General features: G+C 36.8%; 1 protein-coding gene across 1 annotated transcript in view; it reads right to left on the reverse strand.

The window, feature by feature from the left end:
• LRP2 (LDL receptor related protein 2) overlaps positions 1-18850 on the reverse strand; it is a 119773-nt gene that overhangs the window by 72893 nt on the left and 28030 nt on the right. Inside the window, exons 6-17 of the mRNA XM_039387984.1 lie at positions 15637-15747; positions 15402-15515; positions 14061-14177; positions 13137-13280; positions 11607-11726; positions 9142-9270; positions 7654-7823; positions 5207-5430; positions 4216-4422; positions 2351-2553; positions 1572-1712; positions 489-692 (exon numbers count right to left, since the gene is read on the reverse strand). Of these exons, the coding sequence (XP_039243918.1) occupies positions 489-692; positions 1572-1712; positions 2351-2553; positions 4216-4422; positions 5207-5430; positions 7654-7823; positions 9142-9270; positions 11607-11726; positions 13137-13280; positions 14061-14177; positions 15402-15515; positions 15637-15747 (1884 nt within the window). The remainder of the gene's footprint in view (positions 1-488; positions 693-1571; positions 1713-2350; positions 2554-4215; positions 4423-5206; positions 5431-7653; positions 7824-9141; positions 9271-11606; positions 11727-13136; positions 13281-14060; positions 14178-15401; positions 15516-15636; positions 15748-18850) is intronic.

Genomic DNA, 18850 nt, shown 5'->3' on the forward strand with positions numbered 1-18850 from the left:
AGCAAGCTCAGAAGACTATATGCTGATTTAATATATATTTGATGATCATTATAAATAGGAGAGAAACACTAGCACAAATAGGATTTCCAGAAGTCTCACAAACATAATGTTCTTTTTCTATATTACAATGTCATAACAAACATCCTGCTCTCCAGATAGAGAAATGAAAATAGAAACTGAGTTTCATACTACTGAAAGGCATACTTGTCTGCATAAACAGGCTGGTGAGGGTAAAAATTAGTTGTGAGAAGTGCTACAAATAGTTAATTCCCAAACACATCCAGCAACTTTGTCAAAGAACAGAAGACTTCGAAAAGCCTAAAATGAGTTGTACAAACATTTTGGAGAAACATTTTCCAGGTTACTGGGACGGCACTGAGATTTGTCTGTATATCTCACAATGTGACTTCTCACACTTCTCTTTAGAAAGACAAATTTTCTACTCTTCTTACCACAATTACTCTACAGTTCCCAAGTATGTTTCTCACCTGAACCATCAGTTTTCTGTTTATAGATCACATCTTTACTTGTGTCTGAAAAAAAAATGGTGTCATCCTGAGCACAGAAGTCAATTCCAACAAAGTACGAAGGGCTCCCTGTTACAGGTATGATCACATCTTCCTGGGTGGAGAGATTGAAAGGGATCCCCCGCACTGCCATCTGGGATGAAAACAGCAGAAACTGCCGCACAGCTGCAAAAGATCAGACACGGTATTTACTTATTCACAAGCTTTATTTTCCATGCTAATAGCCTGCAAGTAGGAAAAAAGAGATTAAATACTCACAGACCTAAAAATTGAAGAAAAACAAAATCCAAACCAGAATATTACATGATGTGGTCAGGTGTTCCTCTTGCATTGTTACTGTGGTCCTAATACACTTTTACAGCAAACATTACCCTTATGGAAGCAGAAATCATCTTCTGTGCTTGCCTCTTTACAGTTACCTATAAAAAAATAACTCACAGGCTTTGTGGAGCCTCCATACAAACAGACCATATCTGGGCTAGTCAGATAAACACATGGTCAAATAGTAAAATTATAAACTACAGACAACATATCTGTCTTAATTTGCCAATAGTCATAGTAAGCCTCCATCTGCACTCAAACAGGAAGCAGAATATCACTGATCGATACCCACAGCTCCAAAACTAAATCTCTTATTCTTGCCATGTGTGTTCAAAGGGAAAAGGCCAACCTCATCAGCACATTGCTGCACAGGAAAGCAGACTTTGAACACGTGTTCAAAATAATGTAAAAGCTACATATTAGCAAGCATTCATGCCTGATTTCAGGATTAAGAGTTTTATCATACAGCTGTCTACATATATTCTGTACGTAACTCTCTTAAAATACTCATTAAAGGTGGTGAGTTTAAGTTGCTGTGGCTTAAAATGAACCTCAGCAGAAATGATTACATTTAATGCTGTCAAAAAGAGTTCTGGTGAAAAACCATGAAGTCCTCAGGATACTGAACCCATAAAGCTATTGAAGAAAAGAAGGATGTTCTAGACATCATTCTAGAGCTAATGGAATAGTGCTATTTCCAACAATTGCAAGGCATTTTCTTACCAACACAGTGTCGTCCATCTACATGTAGATCAAAGCCCAGAATACACCTACAGCGATAACCTAGTCCATCATTATCTGTTCTGTGGCTGAGAATGCAGATCTGTTCACATCCTCCATTATTACTTCCACAAGGATTTCTTGCTGGAAAATAATACAGCAAGATAGGTTTATAACTTCCTGTATTAACCCACTTGCATGATTATCTTGATTTTTCAGGATTTTTTTCAACATCCACAATAAGTCATGTGGACCATGTGAGAGTTACATTACAAGGAAAACACACCTCATCATTTCTACCCTGGAATGCACTGAAATCATGTCAGAGTTAACCATCATTCAAGGTATTCAGCTCAATGCAGAGACACTCAGTACACAGCATTAAGGTTATAATTTGGGCTACAGTTTTCTGCATATAGACCTATTTCAGAATTATATCTCACAGAATTCCTTGAATACTGATAGCCTTTCCCACTGCATTCTTTGCAGTGTTGAGGAAAAAAGTCCCAAACATCAATATCACTCAAGTGATATCAAACTTCAAGTTTGACTCTAACAAATATGACTCCAAGCTCCCTCTACTCTTAAATGTTGCATTTGACAGTTCATTAGCTACAGGAGCTGGATGAAACCATTGTGTGACAAAAATCAGCCCAGTTTTAAAATAGAAATTTATGTATCGTAATTATTAGTTCTTTATACCAAAATAACGGTCTTATAATTTTTACCAACTTTTAGTAACAGTTCCTAAATCTTCCTTCATAATCTACTTTTGGTCTTACCATATGGCTGCCTGGCAGCATGGTAAACTGTCACTCCATAAGGTCTCAGTGAAGACTGGTAGATCACTTGAGGGTTAGATTCCGAAAATTTGTTAGCTTTCACCACTGCCATTTTGGTCCAATCAGTGAAATAAACGTTGTGTTCAAATAAAGTGATTCCATATGGATGAGGAATCAGTGAGCCTCCGTGAGCTACAGTTCTCCTGTTATGAAGTTGATTTGAAAATTATTTACAAGATATTATCTAGAAAATAACATTATTAATAGAAGAAAAGATACAATATTTTTAATTCATTCACCGGCTTTTGTTTCAACAGAGACGCTACCAAAGTACAAATGAAAAATACCAAATAAACTGAAGAGATGAAGATAAACATACAGGATTCATAAACATAAAGGATACAGCAGCGACAATACAGCAAAAGTAGTAGCAAATTCCAAGAAAACACAGTGAATAAAGGTGATGACTCACAAATGCAGAAAAAGATTCATAATGAGAAAAAATTGGAGAAAGAGGTCAAACAAAGGAAATCAAAGACATCTGTAGCAATTTGAAATATTCAAGAAACCTTGAATGTAAAAAGTGTATGACCCCAACAGCCACTGGCCAAAAATAAAATCCTATGTATGCAGTAAAAAAAACGAAGCAACCAGCTAAAATCAACAACAACAAAACCACAAACAAACAAACCAAACAACTTCCTTTGGATTTAATTACTCACCCATGCAAAACCAATGAAAACCAAATGCTATAAATTGTATTTATTCTATGAAAGATATTGTGACAATATTTTTCTGGACAAATATTAGGAGATAAAAACAGACATGTAAGTCCTCACACAATACATAAAAATGACACCACATTTTTATTTTCATAAAGTCATGAAGAAAGCCCTATGAAATCAGACTAACTCTAACAGTTTCCTGGGTGATTTAGGTTCATGCGGTAGACATGTAAGATTTGATACAAGTGGACAGTAAGATCTATTTTAACATTTTTCACAGACTATGCCATTGCCTCTTACCCACTTGCACAACACCTACACAATTTTTGGTATTGCTGTAAGGGATAAGTTTTTATCACCAAACCCCAGAGATTTTACTAAACACGTCTTATCTATTTTACTAAATATATCTTACAAACCCTAGTAAAGGTGAAAAGATAACAACATTATCATTTTGTAAGTGAAAAAAATACATTGAACAATAAACCTGTCAAGTGAGCAGGGGACTGTGTTTCAAGTCAGTATACAGAAGGTATGCAAAAGAGGACATTTTTTTCTTCTCTTTGAATAACTGACACTAATCACAGACGCAGAGATAAGTAGGCTTCTTAACACTATACTGTATGACACAGTCCCATAGAAGTTCAAGCACTCCCTTCTTGCATGCTGTGATTTAGACTCCCCAGTACCACAATAAGGGAGTGATGACTTAATTTTTGACAGTGAACATTTATAAAATGTAAGAAGAGCATTTAATAACCATAAATTGGTGTTTTGGTGTGGAATATTTCAGATAAATTCATTCATAAAAAAATGCAAAGAAATTATGATGGAAGACAATTAATATAATTGAAAAAATAGTAAAAAGCAAATGCTCTAAAAATGTGTATTGCAGTGGTGGACTGTAAATGCACATTATAAAATAAGTGCAAGGGTATTCAAGGTAGAAAAAAGGCAATGAATCATGAATTAAGGACTGTCTAGAAGAAGCATAACACCATAGAGATGAAGGTGTATCACATTCTTCATGTTGTAATTTTCCTCCTTTGTGTATCTCATTTTGTTAGACAACTCTTTCTTTGAACTGGATACAAAATGATCAGTATATCTGTAACCTCCAAGAAACAATATTGATCCTACCTTTGAAGTCCATCATAAGTTACAGTCTCAATGTAATCAAACCGGCTGTCAACCCAGTAAAGTCTCTTTGACACAATATCCAAAGTTATTCCAGCAGGCCAGCCTAATTTTGTTTTTATCAAATCCTGACGATTTGTGCCATCCATGAAGGCCCTCTCCACTTTTGGATCACCAGAAAGACTGTCCCAGTCTGAGAAAAACAGGTAACTATAGAGGGGAGAAAAAAGAAAAAAGAAAAGTGTGACATGTTTCCTGGAGACTTTACAAGAAACTCCAACGTTTTACATGGAATTTAAAACCAGTACCCTTTCGGGACAGAGCTTGTTTCTCAGCTGGCATACTATGAAAACATACTTTGTACCTTCTACACAAGAAGTAATTTGCATTTTCTTTTAAAGAATAAATCCAGAAAGAAATATGCTTTCACCCCAAAGACCTCAGAAATACTGTTTGTTTCCTTATTAAATTACATACTGACGTTTACTGCCAGAAATGAACCAAGTAGATGCATTATGAAAGCAGCAGCCCAGACTACAAGTCACATGAAATCCCTCTTCCCATTTTCTGAGGATCCAGGTTTTCATGGCTCACATACACTTTCAAAGTGCACGGGTTAGGAGACTCTAACTTTCCTGGCTTCATTCCACCTCTTTATTTCAGATAGTTGGAGGTCTATGGATGGTATTACAATAGAAATCTCTGAGGATAATTTCTGCTCCTCTGCAGGGCAATTCCACAGTTCCCATTTTCAGGGCTGCTCGTCCATGTACAACTCCAGCCATGAAACGGATTCCACACACTGGCAATAAAAGCAGTGCAGAGCTCTCTCATAACTTAAGGTGCAGAACAGGTTAGGATACAATGCAAATATTTAAAATATTTTATATCTGATTCTAAAAAGATCACTTTGCTGTTCTTAGTTGTCCTCCTTTTGCATGGGTATAAAGGAATTTCTGACATCCTTTACCATTACCTGGCAAGTATCACTTACCCAACAGTTGGATCAAGTGCTATTCCTCTAGGATTTCCAAGATTTTCAGCAATAAGAGTCACACGGTTTGTTCCATCCAAGTTAACCATATCTATTCTGTTCACACTGGTCTCAACCACGTATAGTTTATTGTTAACCCAATCCACTGCTAGGTTTTCAGGTGTGTCAACTGAAACATTTAATACTTCTTGGAAATCAGAGCCATCAATATTAATAGAAAAAACCTGAAAACAATACAAATATTGTCAGTGCCCACATGACGTTTTGCTAATGACAAGGCACATGGTACTTGTCCTTTATCATCACATTGAGCATAGATCCGTAATTGGCCACCAGCTACAACCAAGTTACCCACTAAGCTGCCCTTTAGCTTACAGTTTTTTGCAAAAATTTGGAAAACAATGCAAGAATTACAGGAAGCTTGCCTTCAACTAGCATTTCTGCAAAATGGACAAGGTAACAGACTAAAGCAGCCTTGTGCTTTAGCAAACGTGACTAAGTGCTCGATTTAAAACAAAAACAAACCACGCAAAAAAAAAAAAAAAAAAAAAAAAGAGTCGATCTTGCTTTTGTGGGATCAAGAAAAACCCAGTACTTTCATTGACTGACAACAAATGAACAAGCTTTAGCGAAGCACTCAACAGTGACTAGAAACAAGAGGGGGAGCTCTTACTACACCAACCATTAAGGGGAAATTGCAAAATGCAGAAAGAAAGGGAAAGCTCTCTGTCCTGATAGAAAGGAGAAGTCTCAGCTTGTGGTCTCCTTTACCTAAGGCTAATTTTAACAGCATGCTCGAGAAGAAATAGTGTTGTTACTTTATCAGCAAGCTCAGAGCTACATGAAGCAAACAGTCCAAACACAGTGTTACAAATCCAGAAATCATGTGATTATAACACTGGGTAATATGAAAAGCTAGAAATCGTTATTTTTTTGAAACAACAGCATAAGGCTTGGAATGCATTTAAATGAAAACACAGATTACCACAAGTAAATATATGCAAGAAAAATAAGAGCTGAAATAGTATCATTTAAAATATTCTTCAGATCCAGGTACCAATAATCTAGACAGCCACTTGACAGTCTATTCTGTTCTTTGGAAACCCTGTTGATGAAAGAGCTTATGGGCATTAGGTTATCAGGCAGTACACTAAATGAGATAAAGATGACACAAAACACAACCCACAATTTTCTGGCTTAGTTTACATCTTAATCTTGAAAAAGGACAACCAAAAATGCCCTAATAATGTTATTATTTTAAGACACCAGGTGGAAAAATACATCATTTAAGAAAATTCTAAATGTTATTGTTTTCATCTGGATATACTAGCTTGGACTTAATTAGATTAACTGTAATTAATTAATTAGGATTAAACTACATTGGGGCATCTGGGGTGTACAGTGAGAAACTCCATATTATCTTTTGTTTATACCTTTTACCGAGAGACAGTATATAAATCTCCTGTCTCACAAAAGTGCAGATTTGACTCTGACTTAATTCAGCCATTGGCAACATAACTGCAGCAATGGGAACCTACTACAGTGAAAATCAAAATGCCGGAATTGTGAACAAGTCAAAAATTGTGCATACAAATCTTGTCCTACTTGACAGTCGTGCAGTGAGTGTGCCTTCCAACAGAACCAGCATGGCACTGTAATATAAACTACAGCTTTTACTACACTTCTTATGCATAGATTCAGAATAATGACAGTGACACCAAACTGATCCATTCATAGTGTCAGCACGAGCTAGGTCATGCATCCTCCTTCACTCTGCATGACAATCAACATGGAGTGGAAGATTGTGGAGTTTCAGCATTTGACCTAGGACTTTTCTGGTTTCCATAAGTCATGCACAGAGAAAAAGAACAAGAGTGACATCCAACTTCCACAAGAGTCTCCAGATTATTTTTAAGTTGCTTTGCTCTACTGTATCTTGAAGCTGAAATAATTTCTCTTAAAAAAAAAAAAAGTAACACAATATTGGCTCATTACACAAAATACTGTCAATATTTGTTATCCAAGCTCAATTACAGTGCCATTTGAAGTATATGAAGAAATCTGATTTTTATCATCTTGGAAGGCACACAGGTTTTACATTTTAAATGATCATGTTTCAAAAAATTACCAAGAAAAATTTGTTCAGTTTTGAAGGAATGTCTACTATTTCTCTTAATTAGTTTTTTGGACTCTGTCTCAAGTAAAACTAAAAGTTGCTCAAGACATTCCCATATAATAGGATTCTTTGTTTAATATGTCACATGTAATAGTATAGTTGAAAAAATGCAGTCATTAACATAAAACATTTCAAGGAGCTTTTTTGTTAGAAAACAAAAATACAGCCAGCTTTGGCTCTCAAAAATGAGGGCCTATCAACACATTCTGCCTCTTGTAGCTCTCTCCTTCCAGATACACAGAAATATATTCTTCTTGAAATTTCTACCCACCTTATCTTGCACCGTATCAGTCCAAAAGATTCTGTGCAGGTAAAAGTGAAAGTCCACTCCAACTGCAACCCCACGGTTCTGTGACTGCACCAAAGTACGAAAATTTCTTCCATGAAGATCTCCAATCAGTAAATCACGGCCATTGGAAAAAATAATTGATGCAACACCAGCTGAAAGCAGGGGTGACAAATATATGACTATTCTGCAGGCATGATACTTTGCAAAGGGGCACTGAAATATATACATACTGGTTCACACATACTGAACACAAAACTCTAGATGGATGCTCAGACTACAATCTGTATAAATGTTTCTATGTGAGTACTAACTTCCTGTGATTTGCCTTTGGTTTCTACACTTGGAGAAAACCAGGCACAAACACGTATTCAAAGCACCTAAATGCTAAAGACCATTTCTACTAAAGCTAAAATGAATCCAGTGGAACTGATTTAGAGCAAGTATGAAATTCTCCCATTAATAAGATAGAAACTCAACACACTTGCCCAAAAGACAATAATTTGAATGGAAAGCTTCTTGTGAAACATACTGAATTTTTCTGGAAGCAGAACAATCATTCCAAGTGCTGGGACATGCATGTTTTAATACAGACATATTTCATTACCTCAAAAAGCTTCACTACCTCAAATGTTTTTTGAGGACATACTTGGAAAATTGTGAGATGACTGCTCTGCAGATGTGGCTGAAGAAAAAAGGATGAGGGAACTGAGCACTTTATGGTTTTCTAAGAAGCAAGGCTGCTAATCAGCTATGCCAATCAGGGACTCAGCTTCCCACTGATTTCCTGCAGGCAGGAACACCTGCCTCACACAAAAGCTTGTTAGGACATTACATCTCCAAAAGGAAGGGTTTCCCAGGGTGCGCCTTCAGAACAGAGTAGGAGGTCAGGAGCAGCTGCTTACAGCTGATGGGGAACCACACTCTAAGAGGCAAAAGTTCTTGCCAAGTTCAGGCTCTGGAACACTGGAAGCCAAGAGCATGGCTTCTGTCACAGGTAAGTGCTTCACCTCACCATTCAGCAAAACCACCTTCTGGCGCAGTTCTAGAAAAAACAAGGTTTCCTGATTTCTTGGTCACACTGACTTCCATAGAGAGCATGTCAGGAAACTGCCTCCCACAGAACAAGATTTTCTTAGTTCAGGTGGGCTCTGGCAATGATCTCCCAACTCTGCAGAAGCCCGGAGTGCTGAGAAAGCAATGGAGCCTAGAAGACATTTGTTGATCTGAGGAGAAGCAGCCCTGATGAGGGTCAGCTCCACAAAAGACTACAGATGCCAGGACATGGAGAGTTTTGGTATTTGCTGATATTCTGAATGCTGTCCTGACCATAAGTCCTTAAGGGCAGAGTTAAGTTAAAATTAAACACAGTTGCATGGCAAAGCCATGAAAACTGCCCCACTTCACCTATCTGTTTACCTATCTATCTATTAGCTCAACAACAGCAGGAGACTTGAAGTGCTCTGCACTAACCTGAAGTGTTGGCCCGACAATGTCTATGATGCTCTAGGAAATAACCTTCCACACAGTGGCACTGGTGATGTCCCACACGATCTTCACAAAGCTGGTCACAGACACCCCACATTTTACAGTCATCGAAATCTGTCAAGTGAATAAGGCGTATTAATAAACAATGCTCTGTATAAAACAGATGTCATAATTAGGAAGCTGCAAATTTGTCCTCTCTGCTTGCTTTATATCTGTTTGCAGAACTATAGCATGGAAGAAGACATTTGGTATGTTTTTCCACAATGTTTCAATGTTTTTATTTCTGGATAACAAAAACCCTGATGTTTCCTGCCTGAGGACCTACGTGCACCCTTGCCCTTCTGAAAAGAAACCAACCAACCAACCAACAAAACCCAAACCACATCTGTTTGGGAGAAAAATCATTGGAATGGACATCATTATCTACATTTCACAATACAAAACATGTCTGTGCAGTATTCTTCCTGCAACAGATCTCTACACTTTGCACACACACACACGGTAGGATTTAAGCCCACTCTGAAGGCGAGCCCTACCTTTATGTTAGTGCAGTGCTCAGGCCAGTAAGTCCTGCTAGAAGGCAGTGTTTATTAGCTCAGACTTGGTACCATGCTAGCAGGTGTCTGATTTACAATTAAAAGCTGGCTGTGGACCAGAACCAGACAGCAAAAGTACAAAGAAGTTAATTTTGACACACAAAATACCATGCAAGTAGAGTGCACAACTAGGATGACCCAGCAAGAACTCACAGATGTGCTCTACAAGGAATTTACAGGGTTGCTGCAGAATCTTTTACATATAAAATTGTGAAATATTTAACTAGTCATTTTTTTAAAGCAAAGATTTTTAAATGTAAATTACTTTCATTAAAAAAAAAAAGGCATTCAGATCTGAACACTGTCTAGTGTTTCATCCTATCAGTGGTTATTTAAACTCAGATTTCTGAAAATACTTAACACACAGTTTTGACATTAAAAGTCTGCCCTACTTCACTTGAAAATCTGAATAGAATACGTTACATTGCTGGAAACTGGTAATTCTACTGTTAAGCCAATAAAAAGGCAAAAATGAGATCTTAAATATGCTTCCTATTTGAACTTCTGGTTTTAAATGCTGATTAACACATAAGTGAAAATTAAATATTTCCTGGATAGTACATTTTGGTACTGAAAAAATGTCCTCTGTAGCTTTCCAGCTTCCATGTGTTAAAAACCTTCAATCTGTAGTGATCCAGAACCAAATGAAGACAACTGAAAAGATTACAGTTTCAAAAAGTAATGCACTTCATTAACACTATAGTTTCATAATTTTGATTTAAATTAAGATCTGGAATTACACACTACTGACCATCAGCCATTTCTCCATGCCAAGTCTTGCTGCCAATACAAATATATGTCTAGATCTCAGCAAACCAAAATACATTGACTCAGGTTCACAAGCCTGAATCAGACAGCTAGGTTTACAGTGCAAAGAAAAACAGAAGACTCCCTGAGACTGCACCAGGTTTGGGAATGTATCTTTCATGTACTTCCCACATAAGAGTGAAAGAATGGAGGGAATTTTATGCCTTACTCCTTTGTCTCTTTAAAGAGCAACTATTCTACCATTGCAGCTTATACAGCCCTAGGTCACTCAATATTCCCAAAAATACAAAAATTTCATTAGAGGCTGAGCATCTGGAATACTTCAAAGAGTACAAACACCATAGCTTGGGTTGAAAATCCATGACGGGTATTTCGCCATTAGGCAGTGCTAACCTTCATGATTCTGAAGTTACCCTATTTCCAGCTACTGAGATAAATCATTTGTACTACCAAGTTACAGCAGCTGCAGAATACAAATGCAATACCAAAACACCTCACTTACCTTTACATTCTTGTATATAGTCTTCATTTTCATGTAAATCATGTATATACTGAAACCCCATAGAAGATACAGCCTTTCCAAAGGCAAAGCACCTTTTTATTTTCAAGTATAATGTTCTACTGTCTTAATATACAGCCACTTTTCAAAAGTACCAATTAATTAGACATCATTAGACAATTAGACATCACTAACTGTTTTTCCAGGCATACAACACAAATGAGTGAGGCAGAAACAAACTCTTCCTATCCAACCACTAAAAGACTGGTAAAAAATTTTGATAATAAAACAGCCATCCAATAGTTAATCTTTTTTAATCTAATCATGCTGTCTCTATGTCTTTAAGGCCTAAGTGAAAGAGAGCTTCATGATATCTCTCTGGTTTGTTTCTGTGTCACCATGCTGCCATTATACTACTAAGATTTTTATTCTTTTGCTGACTCCTGAGATTTTTTTATTTGCCAGTACATCCACCCACTTAGAATTTATCCACCTTCCTGGAATTCAAACTTTCCCAATGAGCTGTGAGAAGGTACAAGATATCTGTAATGACTGTAAGATATCTGTAATCACTGTGCTTCACTTACCAATACAAGTACGACTGTCATTGCTACTTATTGTATATCCTGCAGGGCAATAACACATCCCTCCTGCTGGAGAAGAGTGACAGCGATACTGGCAACTCAGAGCAGGGCAGCGGGATACGTCTGAAAAGGAAATGAAATATTTCAGAAACACACACATTACCAGTAGAACAGCTTTCTGCCTCACTAACAGTTACAAAGCTATAGTCTTTTCTACAGTGAGCCTACAATGTCAAGAACAGCTTCTTAAAGCAAATCGGCACAGAAAGTTGTCTAAAGTTCCATAAAAGCACATACACTTACATACATGCAGGCAAGGACATGGAAGACAGAAGATAAGACACTGGTTTTAATAGGTTTTAGAACAGAGTTAAAGCACAAGCATCAATCTTATATGAACCATCACTGGTAAGGGCTGTGTAAAAAAGGTGCACAGAGGAAGCCATCTGCAATGCATCATACCTTGTTCCACAAGACCTACTTGTGAACAACATATTTTTGAACTCCATCTATTGGCACATAACCTCATCATTTACTCTTTTATACAGAAGAAAACCTACTATATTATATTAAGAAGAATATCTATATTACTCCAATATATTAGAATATATTGGCTGGATTGTGTACATGGATGAATGTTTCTTTATCCTTTCCTTCTCTCTCTCTCCCTCTTCCTTTTTCCTTCACTATTTCTGCCTTTCCCTGTACTATTATTTAATAAACAATTCAGTAATAGGTGAACAAGTTATGATTATAAAACAATTGCTGACTGACTTCCACCTCCTTCTTTCTCATCTTCCTTTTCCTCAGTTTTTTCTGTTAAACACCTTGCTTTGCAGCCCATATCTGCTGTTGCTACTAAGCCACTGAGCAAAGCAAGAGTGCTTTTTTACAATAAAGTTTAATTTTCTACTATTTTTTTCAACCCTCCTAATCCAAAAAGCATGATTTTGTTAATAAGAATTTTCATCTTCCTAGAAATTAAAAACCTAAAATACCATGGTCCTTATTCCCAGAGGGATTCAATGTTCATAAGAAATTAAGAGGAACTATGCATGCTCATTGCCTCCAACAGAGAAAACCCAGTGTACCACCAACTGGAGAAACAGGCATCCCAGGTGAAGATATTTTTGAAAACTCTAATCTGTAAAGTGAATTAGCCAAAGCTCAGGATACACTGATTCAATCCTGTGTTCTGATCAGTACAAAACATTCCTTCTCACTTACACAAAGGGAAAAACACAGATATTTAAACAAAAAAGGCATATAGCACACCTTTCTCTGTCTTTGTGAACATATTTTAGGATATGGAGAGTAAGTTAAAATCCTTATTTGTGAAATTTTGTTTTACAAAAGGAATGGGGTTTTTTGCAGCATATATGCCTCTTTCAGATCATCCAGTCAGAACAGTATCAATGAAAATAGCAAGCTTCCAAAATTTCAGTATTCTTTAGGAGACAAAAGGTGAATATAAAAAGATATCAATGCTGGTGTTTCTGCTATTCTGTGTATGTTTTTGATTCTAACACATACTGCAGTGTCTGCCTGCGGTGATGTTAGTTTCATCTTCTCCTTCTGGGCAGTCTGCAGTCCCATCACACACTTTTCCAATTGGAATGCAATGCCCTGACCCAGGGCAGGCCCACTCTCCTGGGTAGCACTCATGGTGACCACTTTCTACGGAAAAGAAAAACAGGAGTAATTGAAGATTATGTTTCAAATATTACTTAGAATTTCTTCTCTAACAACTTCGCAAAACTTCTCTATTCCTTGATTTTCTGTTTCTTGCACACAGCTGGGAAAGACTATAAAGAAACATCATCTATACTTCCTTGTCATGCAAACAATACTTGTGCAGACAACACATGAATCCTTTTAGTTTTCTCTTTTGTTAGAGACAGTAAAACCATTTAGCTTCAAACTAACTTGCACCAGAAGTGGAACTATAGTTTTATGGTTTCAAAACACACAAATGCTGTCTGGATACAGAGAATAATGCTCATCATAGAAAAAGCCAATGAAAAAGAACATTCATTCATTAAAAAGTTTCTGTTTCTCACACAAAAAATCTTGGCAGGAACTGAGTTACTTTCATTTTCAATCAGTTACTTTTGGTTATTAGATGCCTCATGTCCCCTTAGGGATGACCTGAAAAATCTCCACAGATAGGAAGACCAAAACAAAATATAAAAGAGAATACATAAAAGTAAAAAACGAGATATTGCTATATGTTAAACTTAGTTGGTATCATACTCAGTATCACAACAATAATTCTCACACACACAGCAGTAAAAATACTGCATAAGTAAAAAAAAGAAGAAACAATTAAGATATAATTCTAAGGTTTTAACAGAAATAAAATGTATTGAGAACATCTTGATTGGTCAAAATTTCAAGGATGTAGCTTAGTGTGATCTTCCTCTGAAAATACCATTAGAAGTTAGTAATAGTATGTACCACATCCTCTTTCATCTTCATTATCTTCACAGTCATCATCTCCATCGCATATCCAGCTCTGATGAATGCAGCGGCCACTCGGGCAAGTGAAGAAGTTGCCTCTGCAAGTTGCATAAGCTAAGGAAAGAAACATGAGAAAATCTAACTGTTCTAAGTGGCTAAAAGGTTAAAAACAGCAATACTGTCTCAGCAATGAACAGTCATTTATAATACCTCCTGAAAAACTGAGGTAGTTCCATATCTTGTATATATTGCAAACACTGTTGGTTTGTTCTAGTTGTAGGTGGGAACTTCATTCTGCTCTAAGTCTTTACAGTAATAAAAGGGAAGGCTAAATTTATCAATTAATTGTGCAACTAGATGCAGAACACCTTATTAGCAAGGTTCCTGAAAGTGGACATGATGATACTCAAGACTTCAGGAGGTAAAATATCTGCATGCCTTCAGAGTTAAAAAAAAAAAGAGCATTTATGTCAAAGCCTTCTATTCTAAGAGTTCAGAAACATTTATGGGTACTCCAAAGGACAAGCATTGCCAAAGACATAAAAGAGAAATATTTTGGGTGGAGTATGTGGGGGGGGGGCAGGTGGCATGGGATTATATTGGTGTGATGCCCTTGGTAGCACAGAGCAACTACATGATAACATGTGACCTTCCTGCAACACAAAATAGAAAACTAACTTAGATCCTATAAGCAGTGGGGGACCTTTATATATAGCTCACACAAGTGATAACTGTACAGCCATGATTCTGGCTGGAGATGCAGTATTTTAGGATACCCTGATCGTGAAGAAAAGAATGAGCAAGAAATTTCCAGAAATGGAGCAGTCAATTGAAGACCTCACATGAACATCTCAAGGACAAGTATCTGTACAGTTATCAGTCCATAAAGTTGTACATTATAGTCACTAGGAATAATTCTAGAATATTCATTCCATCTATCAGAAAATAAAAATGTTGAGAGTCAAATCAATCTGGACAAAAAACAATAGCATGCTGCAGCTAATTGGTATTTCAGAGCAAAGGAATTATCTCTGGGTCATGCTGAAATTAAGAATATGACAACAGAATGAAGAAGTGAAACTGTATGAAGAAGCAAACTGTCACTGAATCCAGAAAATTCAAATAGTAACCATACACCCAGGGACTTAGCAGCAAAGACAACCTGAAAGAAGTATATCGAAGTAGTACTGCAATTTTGATCTTTCTATACAAAAAAGTCATTGTAGAACAGTGACTAGCTTTCGACGGCTGTATAGCCAAGCAATCTACTTCCTGCTATTTGCTTGAACCAGTTCTTAGTAAAACAGTTAAAGAAACTGAAAAAATCCCAAAACATACTGCAAGAGTTTTCATCACTCCTGTCTCCACAGTCATCATCATGGTCACAGATGAAGGCTCGAGGGATGCATTCTCCATTAGCACACTGAAACTGCGTGCTGGTACAGCCATGGGCTGAAAGACATTTTAGCACAGAAAGACATAAAGAAAATCTGTCAGAAAACTATAGCCTTTAACTCTAAAAGGAGGTCTATAAAGCATATTTGTTTGGGATCACTCTGCACACGGTACTTACTGCAATTAGCTTCATCAGAAGAATCTCTGCAATCAACTTTGCCATCACATCGCTGGCTTGCATTAAAACATGCTCCATTTGCACATGATAACTGTTCACATCTTGGGTAGTCTGCAATAAAAATCCTTTAGTATTAGCATGAATCTTAGACTCTAATGAGTCATACACATTCAGTGTCAACAGAATATCTTGATTTAAAGAAAAACAAAAAGGTAATACAAAACTTCCTGTACTAGTACTGACTAACAATCCCTTTACTCTCTTCCCCAACAGATATTCAAAAAATATCCTCTAGGCAGATGCTACAAAACCTTGCAAGCAACAAGGGAAAAATTAGATGCCCTCCCACATCCCAAAAAGATTTGCAACCCAAATAGTTCACAATATGACAGAAAACAATGCAACACAACAAGAGAGCAAGCAGTGAACATTTGTTTAATTTATTTGTACCTCTGTTTTCCACTTTCTTGAGCTTTATAAAAGTGTTTAAATAGCAAAGGAATTCCAGAAATTTACAGTTCCTAGGTCCACTTAGAATGTCATGAGTTCTCAAACTCAGATATTTCAGGTTTTTATGGACTTGTTCTAAATAAGCCAAGGATACTAAACTTCCAGGTCCATGGTCAATGTTAGGACCTCTCTTTTTTATTACTTGCTTTTCTCCTTCAGAAAAGAAAACAGATTCTGCGGAAATAATGATTTTTCAGTTTTTTCATATTCTACTTATGTAGATGACCTACAGGCCAATACAAGGGATTATCTGAAACAAAACCAATTCTGAAAATACTTCTTTATACAAGCAGTCAGTGAGTTCAGTGGAACTATCTAACAAATTAAGCATAGGCACATGGTAGAGCTGAGTGGGAGAACATGAGCTCATAGTTTAGCTCATTGCCATATACACAAAAATTAAGTGGCAAGTATGAAAGCAAATAATTGCTGATTTTAGAAGTGAGTTTTATTGAACTCTTGTCTCTATACAGAAGATAAATGAACTCAAGACACAGAAGAGCCAAATTACATTTTGTACCTTTTAGATTTTCAGTTTGAATTCTTATCCCATTTTACTTCCCTGAGAGTTAATAAAGCAGATGGAGCAGGATCTCATCTAGGTACATTTTCGTTCATACTCCTGGAATTCAAAACATGCTACCTGTGGCCCTCTGGTGTTTTCCCCAGGGGAAATAGCTATGGCAGTACAAGAATACTGTTAGTATTACAGGGCACATTGAAGAAAAAGAAGAATACAAGGTATGTGCTCGTAACTGCACTGAATCAGAAAAGCTTCTAAGGGATTTATATTGGACAGCTTTGTGATTTTCTCCATTTTTCTTCATATGCCACAGAAATACCTCCAGTGATGTTCTATGCTGTTTCTGATAGACTAAATGTCAAGCAAATAGACAGCTGAACCCATTGCCTTGAAGCACCTGCTTCTTCAAGAATGCCCAGGCAAACTAAGGATCTAGTCAGTAATGAGATTTTCTCAAGCTTATACTAAACTCCCTTAGAAGAAGGAAGACATTGTCAACGTCTTCTCTCCAGCAACAAGCCTGGCAATGTCCTCAGCCTGGAAAAATCTTTATTATATTATATAATCTAGTGTATTGTATAAATGCAAATTACTGTAAAAATATCAAACAGAACAATAAATAAAAATGTTTTGAAGAGAGTTGAAAATATACATTCTGACTAAATTGGTGGTTTACCAAAATGTGAACAAATGCTTCTTTTTCCTTATTTTCTTTTCAAATCTACTTGGCATACAGATTCTTTATTTTAATGTACTTGCACAAGCAAGAATATTCTTTGAAAAGCCCAATGGAGATTAATTTAATTTTTAAATTCTGTACAGGTAATCCCATTCCCAATCCTCTGTCAAAAGATGGTGCTTAGTAAATTATAGTTCTGATCACGGCCTGCTCACTGATCTGAAAGATATTTTTCACTGCATTATGCATTGTACATTGTACTCTTTGTACCTTATAGCATATTATTTTAATAAAATGGTTTTAATTATTTTGGGCATTAAGAACTAATCCTCATGAATAATGGCAAAGTTGTGAGCTACACCAAAGGCTGTAGCCAATGCACTGCAGGTTTCAGGAGCATCTGTGCCATCAGGACAGTTCCACAGTAGCTGGGTTACTTTTATGTGAGGAGAAGTAGCAAAGGTAAAAGAATTAAGCAAGAAATGCTGGCTTCTGTGAGGGTGAACCACTTTCCAATGGTGTCTAGCTAAGGCCCCTATGGAAATCACACACAAGATGCACCTATGGCATTGTGTTTGTGGTGTTGATGCTGAGAGACTGAAGGAAGCCAAAACAGAACTTCATAACACTGCTAGGATATCTGAAAACAAAGGAATGCCTGTCCTTCAACTGCAAAAAAACTGAACTTAAACTCCCTTTCTCTCTGTCCAAAATTTTGAAAGTATCAGCAATGAATGAGCTTAGTTCTTCTATCACCAAATGGGAACTTCTTAAAAGGAAAAAAAGAATCTGAACCTGAGCAGTGAGGAGGGTAGGAACGGGATGAACTCCCCAAACCAGAAGACCTATACAATTTAGCTTAATGAAAAGCTCTTTAGCAAACAAAGTGTGGAAACTGATTATCATGACATTTTGAATTTAAGTGGGGAGCTCTTACATTAGGCACTGCTTTGGGGCTTGCACAATAAACATTTCCTAGCTTTTATTTGAATTTTTATTTAAACTAAGGTTTCTCTGCACGCACCCAATTCAAGATCGATTTATTTGAGTATAAAAACCCACTGCTATGCAAGAACTGACACCAATCAGAGAAACTGATGATACTGCCTCTGTTGTAGGGGGCACATGGAAAAAGTCTCTGTGCTCTGTGAGTGACCTGAAAGGGTTCTCTTTCAGGGAACTGAACTTCTTTTTTTCTGCATTGGTGACAGTTGAATTGGAAAGAGCTAAAAAGGAAGGATAAGGTTCTGAGTTAAAAGGACAACAAGGTAGGTAGTTTGCACCCAAGGAGGTCTGAGAATACAGCTGTACAAGAGGAGAGAGTGAAAGGAGGCAGTATAAGACTGAACATGGCATTAAAAGTGAAGGGACAGAAAAAACATAAACACTGTTTTCTTTCACCTTGCTTTTAATGGTCAAGAGCCTCCAACATGAAATTGTTTCCTTTATCTTTTCCTCCCAAGAACCTGTGGATAATTCTACAGAAAACTAAAAAGAAAAAA

This window comes from Pipra filicauda, unplaced genomic scaffold, assembly GCF_003945595.2.
Source record: "Pipra filicauda isolate LSUMZ 115617 unplaced genomic scaffold, ASM394559v2 scaffold5_size6683894_pilon, whole genome shotgun sequence".
Lineage (NCBI taxonomy): Eukaryota > Metazoa > Chordata > Aves > Passeriformes > Pipridae > Pipra > Pipra filicauda.